Source organism: Kogia breviceps, chromosome 3 (assembly GCF_026419965.1).
Source record: "Kogia breviceps isolate mKogBre1 chromosome 3, mKogBre1 haplotype 1, whole genome shotgun sequence".
NCBI classification, from domain to species: Eukaryota; Metazoa; Chordata; class Mammalia; order Artiodactyla; family Physeteridae; genus Kogia; species Kogia breviceps.
The window spans coordinates 168,856,396-168,873,296 of NC_081312.1; the positions used below are offsets into that span (position 1 = coordinate 168,856,396).

The window sequence follows — 16,901 nt, forward strand, 5'->3', positions numbered from 1 at the left end:
CAGGGCATAGGAGGGAGCCGGCCGGCGTCTCCCTGGGGGGTCTCCAAGGTTTTGTGGGTGCGATCTCCAGGGGCCCCTGCCTGGGAGCAGTGCTCTCCTGTGCCGCAGCCCTCGCCTCTGCTGGGAAGCCTTAGTTGGGCCTGGGAAACCACTCAAGGATTGTCCCCTCTCTGCCTAGTAGGTGGAGGCAGAGGACGATGTCGAGACGTTTTGAAATTAATTAGAGTGCGATAAGTGTTATGAAACAGCAATACAGCCCGTGGAACTGCCATCAGAGCCAGCTGCTGGCAGGGCGCTCTGACACCCTGACTTGCTAGATGCTTTTGCCACCCGTGGCTGTTACGTTCCTGTGGTGTGGAATGGGCGTTTGGGGGCCCACCCCAGCTTAATTGGAAGTCAGGGAAGTGATGGAGGGGGAAAGAGGCGTTAAGACAGAGGAAGGAAATGGGATGGGTGTTGAAGAAAAATATCAGGATGCCATTTCTACTGCCCCTTCGTTGTTACCTTCTTTGTGTAAAAGGGAGTAAGGCCAGGGTCTCCTGCTTCATTTGCTTTGTAATGAAAAGGAAATAATGCTGTGCAGACCCTGGGGATCTCATAATGCTTATTGAGTTGGACACAGTCAGATTTCCATGGCCCATTTCCATGCCTTTTGCAGAATCATCCTGCCCCACGCACATTCGATTGTAACTATGGGTCACTGGAGGTTGTGCATGTGTGTGCACTATGGACGGAATGTGTCCCCCCCAAAATTCATATGTTGAAACCTAACCCCCAATGTGATGGTGTCAGGAGTTGGGGCCTTTGAGAGGTGATTAGATCATGAGGATGGAGCCCCCTTGATGGGATTAGTGCCCTTATAAAGAGATCCCAGAGAGCTCCTTGCCCCTTCCCCCACTTGAGGACACAGCAAGAACATGGGAAGTGGGCTCTCACCAGACACTGAATCCGCCAGCGCCTCGGACTTCCAGCCTCAAGAACTTGGAGAAATAAATGCCTGTTGTTTAGAAGCCACCCAGTCTAAGTGTCCTGTTGTAACAGCCTGAAAGAACTAAGTGTCAGGTGTCTAAAGACAGACTCTCAAGCTTTGATAGAAAATACCTGGGCATGTCTGGGCCATGCTGTTCTGCTCTATAACTGATGGCAGGTAATTGAGCTCATCAGGCTGGACAAAGTAGTCACCAAACTAAGGGCAGAGGATAAATCGGGTGGTGTTGCTTTTTTCAGGAACACACTGATTTATTTTATTAACTTGTGTTTTTGTTTTAAAGTCATACAGCCTCATGGGGTAAGTTCACTTTAAATTTTACTTTCAGAGGTGATGCAAAGTTAAGGAAATGTGTATATATATATGTATATATATATATATATATATACATGTATATATATATATATATACACATGTATATATGTATATATATACATGTATATATATGTATATATCTATATCTATATCTATATCTATATCTATATCTATATCTATATCTATATCTATATCTATATATCTTTTGTTCTGCATCTGGAAGGACAATTCCTTTTTCTAAAAGAAAATCTCACTGGAATGAAAGATCCCCAGACTCCACCATCAGAGGCTGAGTAGTAGAAGAATTCTGACTTCAGAATGAGTGCTGACTCTGTATCCCCTCTCTGCCACCTACCAGCCGTGAGAACCTAGTGAGTTGGCTCCTTTCCTCACCTGTGACATAGTGTGAGCAGATTCGCTGAGCTGATGACACAGAGAGACACCCACTCATTAAAAAATCATTCAAAGCCCCGTAGCAGTGATTTGCCACCATCTTCTGTTTAATACATTTCTACCTGGAGGCTTAATTTTTAAAAAAATACGTGACCTCTTTGAGAAGGATAATTCTGGACAGCAACGACTGTGGATTTCATGCCTGCAGGCCCCGGGCTTGTGTCCCCCTGCTCTGGGGCCGTTCTCCAAGGTGGGAGGTTGGAAGCAGAGAGCCTAGAACACCATCATGATGGCTTCCCTTCACTAGGAAACTGGAGGAACAAAAATGCACATCCAGCAGCTGTCATTTGCAATCATATCCATTTGTGCAAGGGCCCTGTGGCCAGTAGGGAGACCTTTCCCATAAGAGGAGCTGGCTGCCTCTCCCCCACAGTTGTGTGGTCTCCCAGCCTGCCCGCTGGCACATATGAGTGGCCTGGTAGAGACAGGGCTTGGAGCTCTCTGAGCTGGACACCAGGACCTGGCTACTCTTGTCCCTGCAGTTGACCCCAGATTGTTCCTCTTCTGGGGCGGATTTTATGGCCCCACTCCTGCCTGTTTTTGGCTGAGTGCATCCTCCCAGCATCCATAGAGCTGCCTATGTGGTTCCCTGGTGGCCAGTCTGGCATGTGCAATGCGGTTTATCAATGGATGAAACCCTTGAGCACTTGCTTATATATTCTTGTCAGTAACTTAACACGGCATTGTGACATGTTCACTGACCCACATAGACAGAATCTCTATAAAACATCTGTTTTGCCGTCTCCAGTCTGCCACTTGGGCTGGCTTGAAAACAGGTCTTTCTGGTGTCTCCTAGAAGCAAGTGGCAGTGGGGCCAGCGGCAGTGATTTCTGTGAAGGTTGAGGAGCCCAGGCTGACGTCTGGAGATGGGCAGGTGCCTTTGGGGTGCAGAGTGGCCCTGCTGGAGATGTGGCCAGCACACACAGCCTAACCTGCCTTACGAAGTCTTAGGGTCAGAAGGAACCTTTCAAGATCCTCCTGTGCAAGTTCTTTACCTTTCCACATTGCGCAAAATGTCTGATGCCAGCTGTGCATGTTCTCACAAGATAAAGGCACATATGCACACACACACCTGCAATTTTGCCGACAATTTCAAGAGTTCACCAACTGCCTGAAATTTATATATGGACCACAGATAAGAGACAACTGAGCCAGGGTACTCTGGATCACCCCATTCCCTTATTCACTGGTGAAAAGACTATGGTGCCCTCATTTCTGGCTACCTAGTTAGTTTGTGGCTGTTTATATATGTTAGATATTAACCCCTTATTGGTCATATCACTTGCAAATATCTTCTCCCATTCAGTAGGTTGTATTTTTGTTTTGTCAATGGTTTCCTTTGCTGTGCAAAAGGGTTTAAGTTTAATTAGGACCCGTTTGTTTACTTCTGCTTTTGTTTCCTTTGCTTTAGGAGATGGATCCAAATATATATATATATATATATTGCTGTGATATATGTCAAAGAGTGTTCTGCCTATGTTTTCCTCTAGGAGTTTTATAGTATCTGGTCTTAAATTTGGGTCTTTAATCCATTTTGAGTTTATTTTTGTGTATGGTATTAGAGACTGTTTGAATTTCATTCTTTTAAATGTAGCTGTCCACTTTCCCCAGGACCATTTATTGAAGAGATTGTCTTTTCTCCATTGTATATTCTTGCCTCCTTTGTCATAGATTAATTGACCATAAGTACCTGAGTTTATTTCTAGGCTCTCTATTCTGGTGCATTGACCTATGTGTCTGTTTTTGTGCCAGTACCATACTGTTTTGATTAATCTAGTTTTGTAGTATAGTCTGAAGTCAGGGAGCATCACATCTTTGTTTTTAAGCATCTGCCTGCTCAGACCCAATCCCAGTTGTCCTGTGGGCAGTGAGAATGAGCCTACCATTGGAAATTCATTTTTATAAATGGTGTCAATTACATTTCTTTGATAGTGGAGAAATTACACTCTTAGAGAATGAATGCAAAGGAAATTAAAGACACCACCACCAGCATAAATAGATGAGGAATTCATAAGTATTATAATATCTCATGGAGAAAAGATGATGTCTTTTAGCCTAGAATAGTGCCTGTGACATCAGCCTGTTTGTATATCTGTTTTAAGTTATTCATTTTATGTGGGGTGGGATCAAGTGGATTGAAGATTAGGTGCCAGTGAGGATACACTTGTTTTCTGGTGGAAGCCCTGCCTGAGCTTTAGAAGGACAAATGGGAAATGTTTTAAAATGCAGGAATTGCAATTTGAGGATGGGGAGGGAAAATTCTGTGTGAGAGTCATTGAAGGACTATTACTGGAGGTTTGTCTTTGGACTTGAGACATGACTTAACATAATGATCTTTTCAGCACAGTGCTTGTGGAAGGGGAGGTACTGCTCCTGCCAGGGGTCTTCAAGGGGAGCTATGAATTTCTCAGCAAAGTGGGGTGTTCCAGGACTGGCAGGTGTCATGTCAGTACTGACAAAAAACCCCCTCAGCCATGAATAGTACATCTGATGAAGACAAATACTAGAAGAAGCTTAAATTCAGTTATAGAACCAGATTATCAAGGGTGGATTATCTCTGGGAAAGATTCAATCCCAGGCTAGCTTCACTCTGAATATTTTTGGCATGCAGCTTATTTTTGAGCCGTTTTTCCTTCTCAGTTGGTGTGTGCTTGGGAAATGCATGCTAATTTTTAACATTAGTTTTATACACACACTCATATTATATGAGAAAGTTATACAGAGGAAGGCAGACCTGCTTCCTTGTCTCCCCTCCCCCACCCTTATCATGCCAGCCAGGTGTGTCACCAAGCCTGTTGGTTTTGCATTTGCTTTTGTATTCGCTGTGGCCTCCGATTTTCTTGTCTCGTTTCACTTTTATTGTTTTGGTTGATTAAGAGCTGACTATCTCATTGTTTTGAGTTTGAGAGCTAGTAAAAAAAAGCTGATTCTAAACATACACAAGAAGTCAGTGGGATAAGGGTGTCTTGGAGATGGAATTTGTTTCAGGAGAAAATCTCATTTAGGATTAAAGACACCGCTTTCAAAATCCTGCAATTTAAAAAAAAACGGTGGGAATTCCCTGGTAGTACGGTGGTTAGCACTTGATGCTCTCACTGTCGGGGAAGGGGCTCCGGTTCAATCCCTGGTCGGGGAACTAAGATCCTGCAAGCCACACAGCACGGCCAAAAAAAAAAAAAAGAATAAACTGTGAACTAATGGACTGAAAACTTCGATTCTGGTTCCTTTCAAAGGAAGCACATTTTTTTTCACTCTTGTGAATTTCTCACAACAAAATTTGCTGCTGCAGTGAAAGCCCATGCTGTTTTTGAGAAAGGAAAGTGTGCCTTCAACTTTTTTACTGCCTAAAACATTCCCAGATACAAATAGTTTTTTCTTCTGTCATGTGTACACATGATTTTATGATAATGCAGGATACAATGATGATGTCAATTTTGTTATTGTTTAGAATGAACTGAATGTTATCAAGAATATTTACAGTTAGTTCAAACAATGATATGCCTTTTCCATGTATCCAAGGCTTTAACAGGTTAGTTCTTTCCAGTTAAAAAAAAAAAAGTCTTAATTTTTAAAATCAAAGATTTTTTTTCCAGTTAAGGGAGCAAAATATTTAGCTTTCCAAGAAATGCATGATGCCAGAATGGTTCATTTGGGTGTATTACTCACTTAAGGTTTTATGTCCTTTGGAAAGTTAAGGAATAAATATTTAGGCAATTTTGAAAGGATGGCAAGATGCCAATATGTTACACTAGCAGAACACAGAAAGAATGTACAGGACAATTTATTGTTGTCTGTCAAGGATTTAATGGTGTGAAATATTTAAAAAATTGGAGATATATATTCACTTACTGTAGAAAAAGCTTTCTCCTTAAATGTTCTTTTAAACGTCTGTGTTTGCTTAAATGTTCCTTTGTTCACTAAAGGATGTAGACAGGTGTGTTAGTAAATTAACTTGGTTGTTAATATCTTTTTGAAGTTCATACTCAGGTTTAAAATTTCAGACTGTTGAACTTTAATATATCAGTTAAGGTTAAGGTTGGCTGCAAGTCATAGAAAACTACAGATAATTATGAGTGAAACAGGATAGAGGCTATCTCTCTCTTGTACAAGTTCTGGTAGGTAGTCTGGGGCTGGCGTGGGTTCATGGTGTCAGGGACCCAGGCTCCTTCTAGCTTGTTGCTCTGCCTTGTGTGGCCTTGAGCTCATGCTCCAAAATGGGGCATCCATATCCCAGGCAGCAAAATGGATGAAGAGACAGAGAAAAAGGGGCCAAGGTGCATGATGTGAACTGGCCAGAGCTTAGGTGGTTAGCGATGCCTAATGCAAGCGGGGATGGGAACCGGAGTCTTCATTCTGAGACATAGGGGCTTGAAATCAGGGGCTTTCTCCCCATAAAAGAAAGAGAGGGACTTCCCTGGTGTTGCAGTGGTTGGGAATCTGCCTGCCAATGCAGGGGACACGGGTTCAATCCCTGGTTTGGGCAGATCCCACATGCCATGGAGCAACTAAGCCCATGCACCACAACTACTGAGCCTGCGCTCTAGAGCCCGTGAGCCACAACTACTGAGCCCACGTGCCACAACTACTGAAGCCCGTGTGCCTAGAGCCCATGCTCTGCAACAAGAGAAGCCACTGCAATGAGAAGCCCACGCACCACAATGAAGAGTAGCCCCTGTGCGCCGCAACTAGAGGAAGCCCGCACACAGCATGAAGACCCAACGCAGCCATAAATAAATACATTTTTTAAAATGCTTAAAAAAAAAGAAGTAGCAAAAAGAAGCAGTAACGATACTGCCCTGCTTTGGATGTAGAACCTTTTCCTTCCATGAAATGGCACCCAAGTTAAGGATTTCTCTCCATTTTCACGATAGCATTTAGGTAGCAGATATTCACGCCCAATTTTAGCAGTGGATAAATTAAGGCATTGATTGCAGAAAAACTTGCCTTGGGCCATACTTGAAATCTATGTTCTCGGCTTCTACTAATTACTTTTTTTTTTTTTTGCATCCATACCAAACTTGGTACTTTATTATCATTTATATTATTGGTTGATTAATGGGCTAGATGCACCTGGGATGGAAAGGGGATCAAGTAAATAAAAACTTCCCCAGCAGTTCTTTCATAGATTGTCTTTTAATATCAATCTCAGTACTTAGAGCTGAACGGACAGGGTCATTTGGGGCGACTGACAACCTTGGCTACGATGTGGATGGATGATTCTGGGTCATGTTTCATGGCCAGGAACCTACACCTCTTCTCATTCTGATGAGAACCAGACTGCTTTATCTTTGCTGCCCACAGTCCATATCCACACGCATAGTTCATGATTTTCTTACCTTCCAGTGGCTTCTGAAAAAAAAAGAAAAAAGAGAGAAAGACATGTCAGAGGCGAGAGCAGAAATAAACACTTTCCTGTCACCGGCCCTGAGGCATCAGGATGGATCTTCCCCCACAAATCTGAGTGGCACACATGGGGTTTCATGCTAGGATTTGGCTGTAACAACACAAAGAAGGGCTATTTTTCTACTCTTTTCAATAGATGGGCTTGAAAGAGGTGGGGCTTTCCCCTTAGAGCAGACCGTGGAGAGCAGAACATAGAATTACAGGCAAGTTCTCTGCCCTTCAGGGGTTAGGCTTTGAAGAAGCTCTTCCATGGGGCACTGAGGGGGTGTTGGCAGCACCGTTACAGTTCCAGAACCCTTCCCAGGGCGCCGGGACAGACCGACACTGCCCCTGGTCTGTTTGTAGAAAAGGAATTACAGGAAGGAGGACCCTCCATGGGTCACTTAGTAAGACCATGGCAAAGCCGGGGTGCCCAGAGAGGGTGTGGTTTTGGCTACGTGGAGGATGGAGGATGGGGTGGGGGGGAGGGGGGAAAAAAAGCTATGTAACTGTTTCCTTTCGCTCTCAGAGCAGAATCATTCGCTGTGTGCACCTGTCCAGGTGTGCTCACCTGCATGGAGCAGGTCTGTCACAGCCATCTTTCCACTTCATGGCTGCGTGTCACGTTTTGGAAATTCTTGCAGTATTTCAAACTTTTTCATGATTAGTGTGTTTGTTTGTTTCATTATAAATTTATTTTCCATGAAAGATTATGACATCCATGATTAGTGTGTTTGTTTGTTTGTTTGTTTCATTATAAATTTATTTTCCATGAAAGATTATGACATCCATGATTAGCGTATTTGTGAGGCTGATCTGTGATCAGTGAGTGATCTTTGATATCACTATTGCAAAATTATTATGACCCCTTGAAGGCTCAGCTGATGGTTAACATTTGTTAGCAATGAAATATTTTAAAATTAAGGTATATGTACATTGTTTTTTTAACCTCTTTTTTTTTTTTTTTTTTTTTTTTTTTTTGCGGTATGCGGGCCTCTCACTGTTGTGGCCTCTCCCGTTGCGGAGCACAGGCTCCGGACGCGCAGGCTCAGCGGCCATGGCTCACGGGCTTAGTTGCTCCGCGGCATGTGGGATCTTCCCGGACCAGGGCACGAACCCGTGTCTCCTGCATCGGCAGGCGGATTCTCAACCACTGCGCCACCAGGGAAGCCCCTGTTTTTTTAGACATAATGCTCTTGCACACTTAATAGATGGCCGTGTAGGGTAAACATAACTCTTATATGCACTGGGAAACCAAAAATTTTAGTGACTCGCTTTATTACAGTATCTGCTTTATTTCGGGGTCTGGAGTTGAACCCTAAATATCTCTGAGGTGAGGCTGTATAGCAGAAAAGACCAGGCTTTGAGGCCTGGCACCACCCTTCACCTTGTGACTATCGACACATTAAAGGATTGTCTGTCCTCTCTAGTGGCTTGGGACATTCTACCATTTTGTCATGGAGTCAGTCTCTCTTTCAGAAGATACTATGGTGTGGATTCTTGGTGAGGGCTTCTCAGTGAAGTTCCATGCTATGCTCTGTACCTCATGTTTTGCTGATGAAAAATATCGTTGAATTCTCTGGCTAGTACAAAGAGAAGGAAACTACTGTTATTAAACACCTGCTATGTAAACACTTTCACATAGATTCCCTCCATGAAGCTTCCCAGTAACCTTCTGTGGTTGGCATTCTATTTCTCCCTTTACAGACGACGAAACTGAGGGTCCTAGAGGCCCCTCGCCAAAGACGTCTGAGCTAATAGTTGACACATCCAGCATTCACACGTATGCCCACCTGACACCCCCAGCGCATACCCTTCTCTCTACCCTACCCAGTTTCCCAGCTCCAAGCCATTCTGCTTACTCAGCAATGAAGGGAAAATGGAAACCTGGTAGCCCCAGCCCAGTGGGCAGTAGCAATGCCCTTTTTGTTTTAGTTCATAGTTTTTTTTTCTCTAAACAGTGGCCTGGGTCTGCCCTTATTCGTTCTTTAGTTTTTTATTGTGCCCTAGTATATTCAAAACACTATCTGCTGGCTAAAATTCGCTAAGGGGTAGAGCGATTCAGAAAATCTGATTCTTGTTTATAACATAGTAAGGAACATGGGGGATTTTATGTGCGCTCAAGCCTAGGTTTACCTGGGGACGTAGGTTGCCCTGTGCAAAATGCTATTCTGTGCCGTTATCCTGCTGCGCACCTGGTCACGTATTCATTCCAGCAAGTACTTCATGGTATTGTTGTGTGCACAGCCTTGTGCTAGGTGCTGGGAAGGAAATAAAAAGAAATAATATGGACCCTGTTCTCTAGGAGCTAATGGTTTAATTAAAGAGATAGTATGTACCAGTGATTCTCACCTGGGGGTGATTTTGCCCCCAGGGGACATTCGGGGGTTGTGTGTGCTGCTGTTGGCATCTCGTGGGTAGAGAACAGGGATGCTGCTAAGCAACACACAGGACGGCCCCCAGGACAAAGAATGATCCAACCCAATGGCAGTTGTGTGGACACTGAGGAACCCTGGTGTGTCCCACGGGGCAGCATGTGATAATGCCGAGGACCAGCGTGGGGGGTTAGGGGGTGGGGAGCCCCCTGAGCGGAAGTCACAGGGGAGAGATCAGGGCACACTGGACCGGCTGTGAACGTGAACCGTAGTAGAATTTCGGCCCCTGGAGGAGGGAGGGGAAGGGAAGTGTATTGGGGTGTGTATGTGTGTATGTGCAGGTGTGCATGCATGTGTATGTGTGCGTATGTGTGAATGTGCATGTGTATATATGTACGCAGGTGTATATGCACGCACACGTGTGTGCACATATATATGCACATACACGTGTGTACATGTTTGCAAATGTGTGTATATGTTTGCATATGTGTACATGTGTATATGGTTGCGTGTGTGTATGTATGTTTGCAACTGTGTGTGCGTGTGTATATGTTTCCGTGTGTGTGTGTGTTGCTGGGCTTGTGGGAGGAGCCCTCGCTTCTCCCTCTGCTTGTGCCGCCAGGTGCCCGCACGTAATGTATTTAAATACATTAAATGAGATGCGTGAACCAAAAACAACTCCTGGGAGCCAGGTTGCAGCCCGGTGGCAGGTCCCCTGGGGTGGCGTGTGTCACAGCCATCTGGCAGCCTGGGCTACTTTTAACAAGTGAGGGGAGAGCGGCCGAGCAGAGGGGAGAGAAGGAGAGAAGGGACGTTGGCAGAAGCAGGCTGATGAGGAGCTGGGGGGGGCACTTGGAAACAGAGATCTTATCACGAGACAGAACATTCACATCAGGCCCCACCGAGCTGGGCTGGCTCCACCCTTATGAATGAATGCATTTGATGGAGGATTAACTGACAGTGACGACTTAGCCTGATATTTTTGTTTTGTGTTTCCTAACAAAACAGTCTTCTTTCCTCTGTTTTTGGGCCAGTCCTTCCGAGCTAGGTCTGCGGCTCCTGCGGGGTGGTCTGGAGGATGGAAGATCGTATTAGAACGTTTCTCTGGGCATCCTGCTTTGTGGTGGTATTAAAGGTGCCAGGTTTAAGAGTCCAAACTCCTAAGCAGGCAAAACACTGGCCTTAGGACAGTTAACGTTTCTCAGGAGACTTGAACTTCCTTCTGAGGGCACCTGGCGGGCTTTGTTACTGACAAAGTACCCCACAGGTGTCCTGCTTTCCTGCCTTCGCTGGAGCATGGTAATCAGATCGGGAGCCTATTGACCAGACCTGGCAAGGCTGGGTTTGCGAGCCGCTGGGTACGTGTCCTACTGGAGACCCCGACGGACGCTTTGTCCCCTTCTCTCCCCTCCCAGGAGGTGGCTGCTCTCCCAGGTTGTCCCTGCTCTGCATCCATGTCCCCTCTGTCTCCTGAGATGTGACCCACGTGTCTCGGAGGCAGGGCTGAAACCTCACCGGTTGGAGAATTTCAGTGGTTGATGACAACAGAGCTGTGGTGTCTCACCTCTTCCCGCTTCCGACAGAGAGAACAGTCATTGACCAACATCACCTTGTTCCTTAGGTGTTTTTTGTTTTTTTTTCTGGCTTGCTGTTTATTTTTGAGGTGTTTTATCATCATTATTACCCCCTTCACCCTGATTGGTGCAAAGGCAGTGAGAGCGTGAGAAGTGTTAGTGGAGCAGGTGCAGGATGGCAGGGGGCTAAGGTGAACCTTGATGGCGGGACCTGTGTGGCCGCCCTCTGGACATGAGGACGGCGGACTCCCAAGAGTCTTCAAGAACTGAAGTTGTTGTTAAGAGCTTCTGGACTTCTTTTCTCTCAAGGTCCCAGAGAAATGAACATTCTTCTGCAAGAACCCAGAGTGGAATAGGAAGGCAGAGATCGTCTAAGACCTGTTGTATAATTTTAAAGGTGATAAAACTGTGATGTAGAAGCTTCTCGAAGGTGGATCCAAGGCTTCCACATGTTATAATATCAGGAAGGTTGGCCTTTACTTTCTGGAGGAGACTTTCCATGGCCTGAGTGGTCCATCTGGCGACCTCCTTGGCCCTAAGTTGTGCCCTTTACAAACGCGGTCTGTCCTTCTTTTGTTTATTCAGCTCAGTTGCGCAACCAAAAATAAATAATAGTGAAAGCAAGTGGGGCAGCATCAGAGTCTGTTTCACAAGAATTTAGTTATGCTTCTCGCGGCTTTTCTGTGCTTTGAGGCTTTATTGCTGTTTGTTCTTTATCCAGGCCAGCCCTGCAAGCTTGGGCTTGTACCACATACTAACAAGATAGAACAAGGAGGGCTGCTCTGATGGAACAGGTGATTTCAGACAGCTGCCTTCTTCCTCGTCCTCCTCCTGACCTTTCCTGCCCCCATCACATCACATCTCTTGTATACGAGAATTTACCATTTCCCCCAAAAGAAGGGGCACCCCAGAATTCATCCTTTTGTATAAGAGTCATAGACTAGAAGCAGGGGGGATCTAGGTGGATTCCAGTCTCTACTACATGCTAAATGTGTGAGAGCTGGCAAGTCACTTAACTTCCTAAGCCTTTATTTTCTCATCTGTTCAATGGGTATATTATGCCTGTCTAGCCAGCTTCCTGGGGTTGCTGTGAGGATCAGAGGAAACAGTGTATGAGCCAGTGCTTGGGACATTTAAGATTCTCTACAGGCTGTGAAGGAGTAAATGGAAAGACTCAGGCCGCCTCTCTTCTGCTCATCCAGCGCTGGATACCACCAGGCATAGGCAGGAGGGTGGGACCCTGCTACTTCCGGTCACATTGTATCCTTAGCTCCTAGCACAGCTCAATAAATGTTTGTGCAGTTAATGAAAGGAAGCAAGAAAACAGTCTTTTAATATTCCCCATAGAAAGGCAGAGCTAGGAACTGTTTTCCAAAGGAACTGCACTAATTAGAGGAAACGATTTATTGGGTTGTTTGTTACAGGGCTGAGCACCTCATTAAAATTTTCGAGGAGAGCAAAAGAATTGAAATCAGGGTCTGGCAGATCTATCTGCACCCCCAGGTTCATTGTAGTGTTATTCACAACAGCCACGATATGGACTAAAAAATCCTAATGTCCATTGACAGATGAATGGATAAAGAAAATGTGGTATACACCTACAATGGAATATTATTCAGCCTTAAAAAAGGAAAGAGATTCTGCCATTTGTGACAACATGGGTGAACCCAGAGGACATCATGTGAAGTGAAATGAGGCAGTCACAGAAGGACAAATACTGTGTGATCCCACTTATGTATAGAGGTATCGAAAATAGTCAAACACATGGAAGGAGAGAGGAGAATGGTGGTTGCCAGGGGCTGGAGGGAGGGAGAGATGGGGAGTTGCTTTTCAGTGGTTACAAAGTTTCAGTTATCATGATGAATAAGTTCTAGAGCATTGCATCTGTAGTTAACAACACCGTATGGTGCCCTTTAAAATATAAGAGGCTAGATCTCATGTTGGTTGTAGTAAGTGTTCTTGAAAATTTCTTTGAAAATTGTTTCCAAAGAAACAGTTTTAAAAATTTATTTACTTATTTATTTATTTTTGGCTGCACTGGGTCTTCGTTGCTGCACGTGGGCTTTTCTCTAGTTGCGGCCAGCGGGGGCTACTCTTCATTGCAGTGCGTGGGCTTCTCATTGCGGTGGCTTCTCTTGTTGTGGAGCACGGGCTCTAGGTGTGTGGGCTTCGGTAGTTGTGGCACGCGGGCTCAGGAGTTGTGGCTCACGGGCTCTAAAGAGCAGGCTCAGTAGTTATGGCGCGTGGGCTTAGTTGCTCCGCGGCATGTGGGATCTGCCCGGACCAGCGCTCGAACCCGTGTCCGCTGCACTGGCAGGCGGACTCTTAACCACTGCGCCACCAGGGAAGTCCCAGAAACACAGTTTTTAAGGATAGGCGAGGATGAATTTTTGAACATGTTGAAAGACTTACAGTTACTGTTTGAATATGCTTTACCGTCTGCAGTAAGGCTACAGCCTGGATTTTTCTCACAGCCCTGTTTCCTCACAATTCTTTGTTCCAGTGGGTAGTATGCACAGTATCCCTCAAGCTGATCAACACCATGGAGGAAACCAAGAGGCTAAGAAAACCCTGGAAACCCTGGTCCAGTGGAAATAAGGTTTCCTTCGGCAGCTCAGCTGGTATCTGCCTCCTGCAGGTGGTGGCTTTGAGGATTCCATCCTGAGAAATAAGGGATGTCCAGCTACGGCGAGGCATCCCTTCTCTTTTTATTTTCTGTTCATCAGGTTGGGGAGGCTTAAGCTTACCGAGATGAATCATATTGTGTTGAAGAGGGAGTCTCACCTCCTGGTTTCTGCTGAGACAGTGATTTGCCATTGACATCAGGAAATCCTATTGTTCCTTTTCCAGGAATGACGAGGTGAGTCATTGATTTAAGCCCTGCGGCTGCTCCCATTTCTGTAGGTTGGTGGCCAAGGGGGCCCCCAGAGGAAAGGCAGCTTTTACAGATTGGCACAAAGGCGCCGTGTATGGGCTAGTGGCACCCTGAAATTTCAGTTTCTAGAAATCCACCAGTCAGGTCCCCCTCGACTCAGGCTCTTTCCCCCTCAGCCGGGCCCTTATCACTGTTTCAGATTCTTTTATTTACTGGTTCCCTTGCTGCCTCTCCACATCACGCATTTATCTTTCCCGCTTCCAGTTGGGATTGTTTTGGTCCTTCCTTCATGTGAACGTAGATGCTTCTCAAGACTGTTTTCTAGAATGAGCTCCTCCTCTTTTCTCTTTATGCATCTCCCGTGTTCATCTTATCTGTCTGATCTCCTGGGGAGCTTGCAAAATGCAGAGCCCTGGGTCCTGTTCCAGCCTGTCTGATTCCCTGGGCCTCGGTGGGGTTGAGACCTTTAACAGGCATCCCAGGACACCCTGCGAAACAGCTCTGGGATGACGATTCTTAAATCCCAATTTCCAGCTGGCTGCCTGCCCTCAGTGAGAAATCCTCACTTGCAACTCTGTGCCCTTTCCCTCTGTTTAGTCTCTTTGGTACCTCAGACGAATCCTTCCAGAACTAAAGACGTCATCATGTGCAACAGCCAAAAGGTGGAAACAACCCGTAAGTCTGTAGACAGATGATTGGATAGACAAGATGTATACAATGGAATATTATTCAGCCTCAAAAAGGAAGGGAAGGGCTTCCCTGGTGGCGCAGTGGTTGAGAGTCCGCCTGCCGATGCAGGGGACGTGGGTTCGTGCCCCAGTCCGGGAAGATCCCACATGCCGCGGAGCGGCTGGGCCCGTGAGCCATGGCCGCTGGGCCTGCGCATCCGGAGCCTGTGCCCCGCAACGGGAGAGGCCACAACAGTGAGAGGCCCGCATACCACAAAAAAAAAAAAAAAAAAAAAAAAAGGAAGAGAATCCTGACACAGGCTATAACATGGATGAGCCTAGGGACATTATGCTACATGAAAGAAGCCAGTCACAAAAGGAAAAACACTGCTCAATTCCACTTATATGAAGTCCCTAGAGTCATCAGATTTGTAGAGACACAAGTACGATGGTGTCTGCCAGGGGCTGGGGGGTGGGGAAAGGGCTCTTACTGTTTTGTGGGGTCAGAGTTTCAGTTTGGGAAGATGCAACAAGTTCTGGAGATGGATGGTGGTGATAGTTTCACAACGAGGTGAATGTACTTAATAGCTCTGAACTGTACGCTTAAAAACGGTGAAGATGGTAAATTTTATGTTACATATATTTTCCTGCAATTAAAAAAAACCAAACACATCTATCTCCCCTCCCACTCCCCACCAACTGAACTCCTTATATTGATCCGTATTTCGTTGATATAACCTGGAGAGAGCTGGGAGGAACCCACTTCCCTTAGTTTGTGCATTTAAGCCAAAGTAATAACATCAGAAATATACTTGGCCCTTAGACTCTGTAAGCTTATTAAAGGAAAACGAATTCATAAGCAACATATTAACACTTCTGGAAAATAGTCTCCCCACCCAAGACTGGGTTGGCAATTCTGGTGGAGTAAGAGGTCACCTGTGAAGAGGGGGTGTGGGCACAGAGGCTGTGACCATTCACATCTTATTAAATTTTCTGAGATGCAGGAAGGCATCTCAGAAGAGGAAGCAGCCTGTGCCAAAATGCAGGGGTTGGCGAGAGCCTTCATTGGGTTCATTGCAAGTCTTTCCGTTCAGCAGCTGCTAATGGAGAGGGCCCCGGGCCAAAGGCACCACCTACCTTGGGTGAGCTCGCTAATAGCTGCCCTGAGCCTGGCACACACACAGCTATTTCCTGACCTGGAATCCCGCTCTTGGAGGAAAAGTGATTAGAGACAAGTGTTGGACTGGACCAGTGTGGTTTTATCATGACACGAGTGAACATGGATTGTCACCTTCTTCTGAGATGTGAATTTGCGTGTCTTGACATGGGTGGGGTGACGGCATTCTTTTCGTCCAGAACTTTGAGGTTTGAGAATGTGACTTCTTAGTGAACATTGTCCCCGGACAAGTGCTGGCAGATCCCTGCTGCTGCACTTAATACACTGGGGTTTGTCCTCCGTTCACCGGGGACTTTGTCAGTGACGGTGGTTCAGAAGTAGCCACAGGGCACAAGGTGAATTACACAAAGGCCTGGGATACAATCCTTATTCCCGCCAGGTCCCCTGGCTGGATGCATGTTTCCATTTGGGGACTGGGAATCACTGAAAAGAACATTCTCCGTTGTTGTCTGCTTTCATTATTGTGGGAAGGAAATGCCCTTAGACTTCCAAACAAAAATCGTGTTGTGGCTATAGAAAAACCTGAATATAAACCCCAGCCCTAGCCTTCAGCATCCATGTGTCCTGCTGGCCTAAACTCAGAGCCATACTGTTCATTTTAGGATGGTTTGGGAAGCTGTTTGAAACCTTCTCCAAAGCTGTCTTAAGATCTCCTTTAATCATGTCCTGTTATCCACCACAAAAGCGTTCTTTCCTCAAGACGCACAGCTGAGAATTGACTGTATTTTCGCTAAGGTGGCTGCCTACGGGTGAAGCAGAATTGGATCATTTGCTGAGAGCAGTGCGGTCCTAGTTTCTAGGCCAGCTGCCAGGGCAGCCTTGGGACCACCCGGTAACTCAGCCCTTCTCCGGAGTCACTGACACATGTGATTTCATTCTGGCCATCGCTGAGTGAATCAGAGGGCCCTGCTGCAGGATGCAGAGGGGACACGGATGTACAAGCTTGGCATTTTCTGAATTCCTGTGCATCCATTCTGCAGAAAGACAGTAGAAATGAATGCAGATGAATGCAGAAAGGCGGTGCCCACAAGCTTTGAGAAGCCTTATTAATTCAGCAGCAGTGTGTACACACTAGATTTCTCATTGCTTAAAGG

The 16,901-nt window shown here is 45.8% G+C and overlaps 1 protein-coding gene across 5 annotated transcripts in view; it reads left to right on the forward strand.

Annotated features, from left to right (window-relative positions):
• CAMK1D (calcium/calmodulin dependent protein kinase ID) overlaps positions 1-16,901 on the forward strand; it is a 429,331-nt gene that overhangs the window by 116,622 nt on the left and 295,808 nt on the right. The window contains exon 1 of one of the 5 annotated variants that reach the window (XM_067030296.1): positions 13,814-13,947. The exons of the other annotated variants lie outside the window; for them this stretch is intronic. Coding sequence (XP_066886397.1) covers positions 13,940-13,947 — 8 coding nt within the window. The 5' untranslated portion in view covers positions 13,814-13,939. Of the gene's footprint in view, positions 1-13,813; positions 13,948-16,901 lie in introns of those variants that run through there. 5 annotated transcript variants of the gene reach the window in all.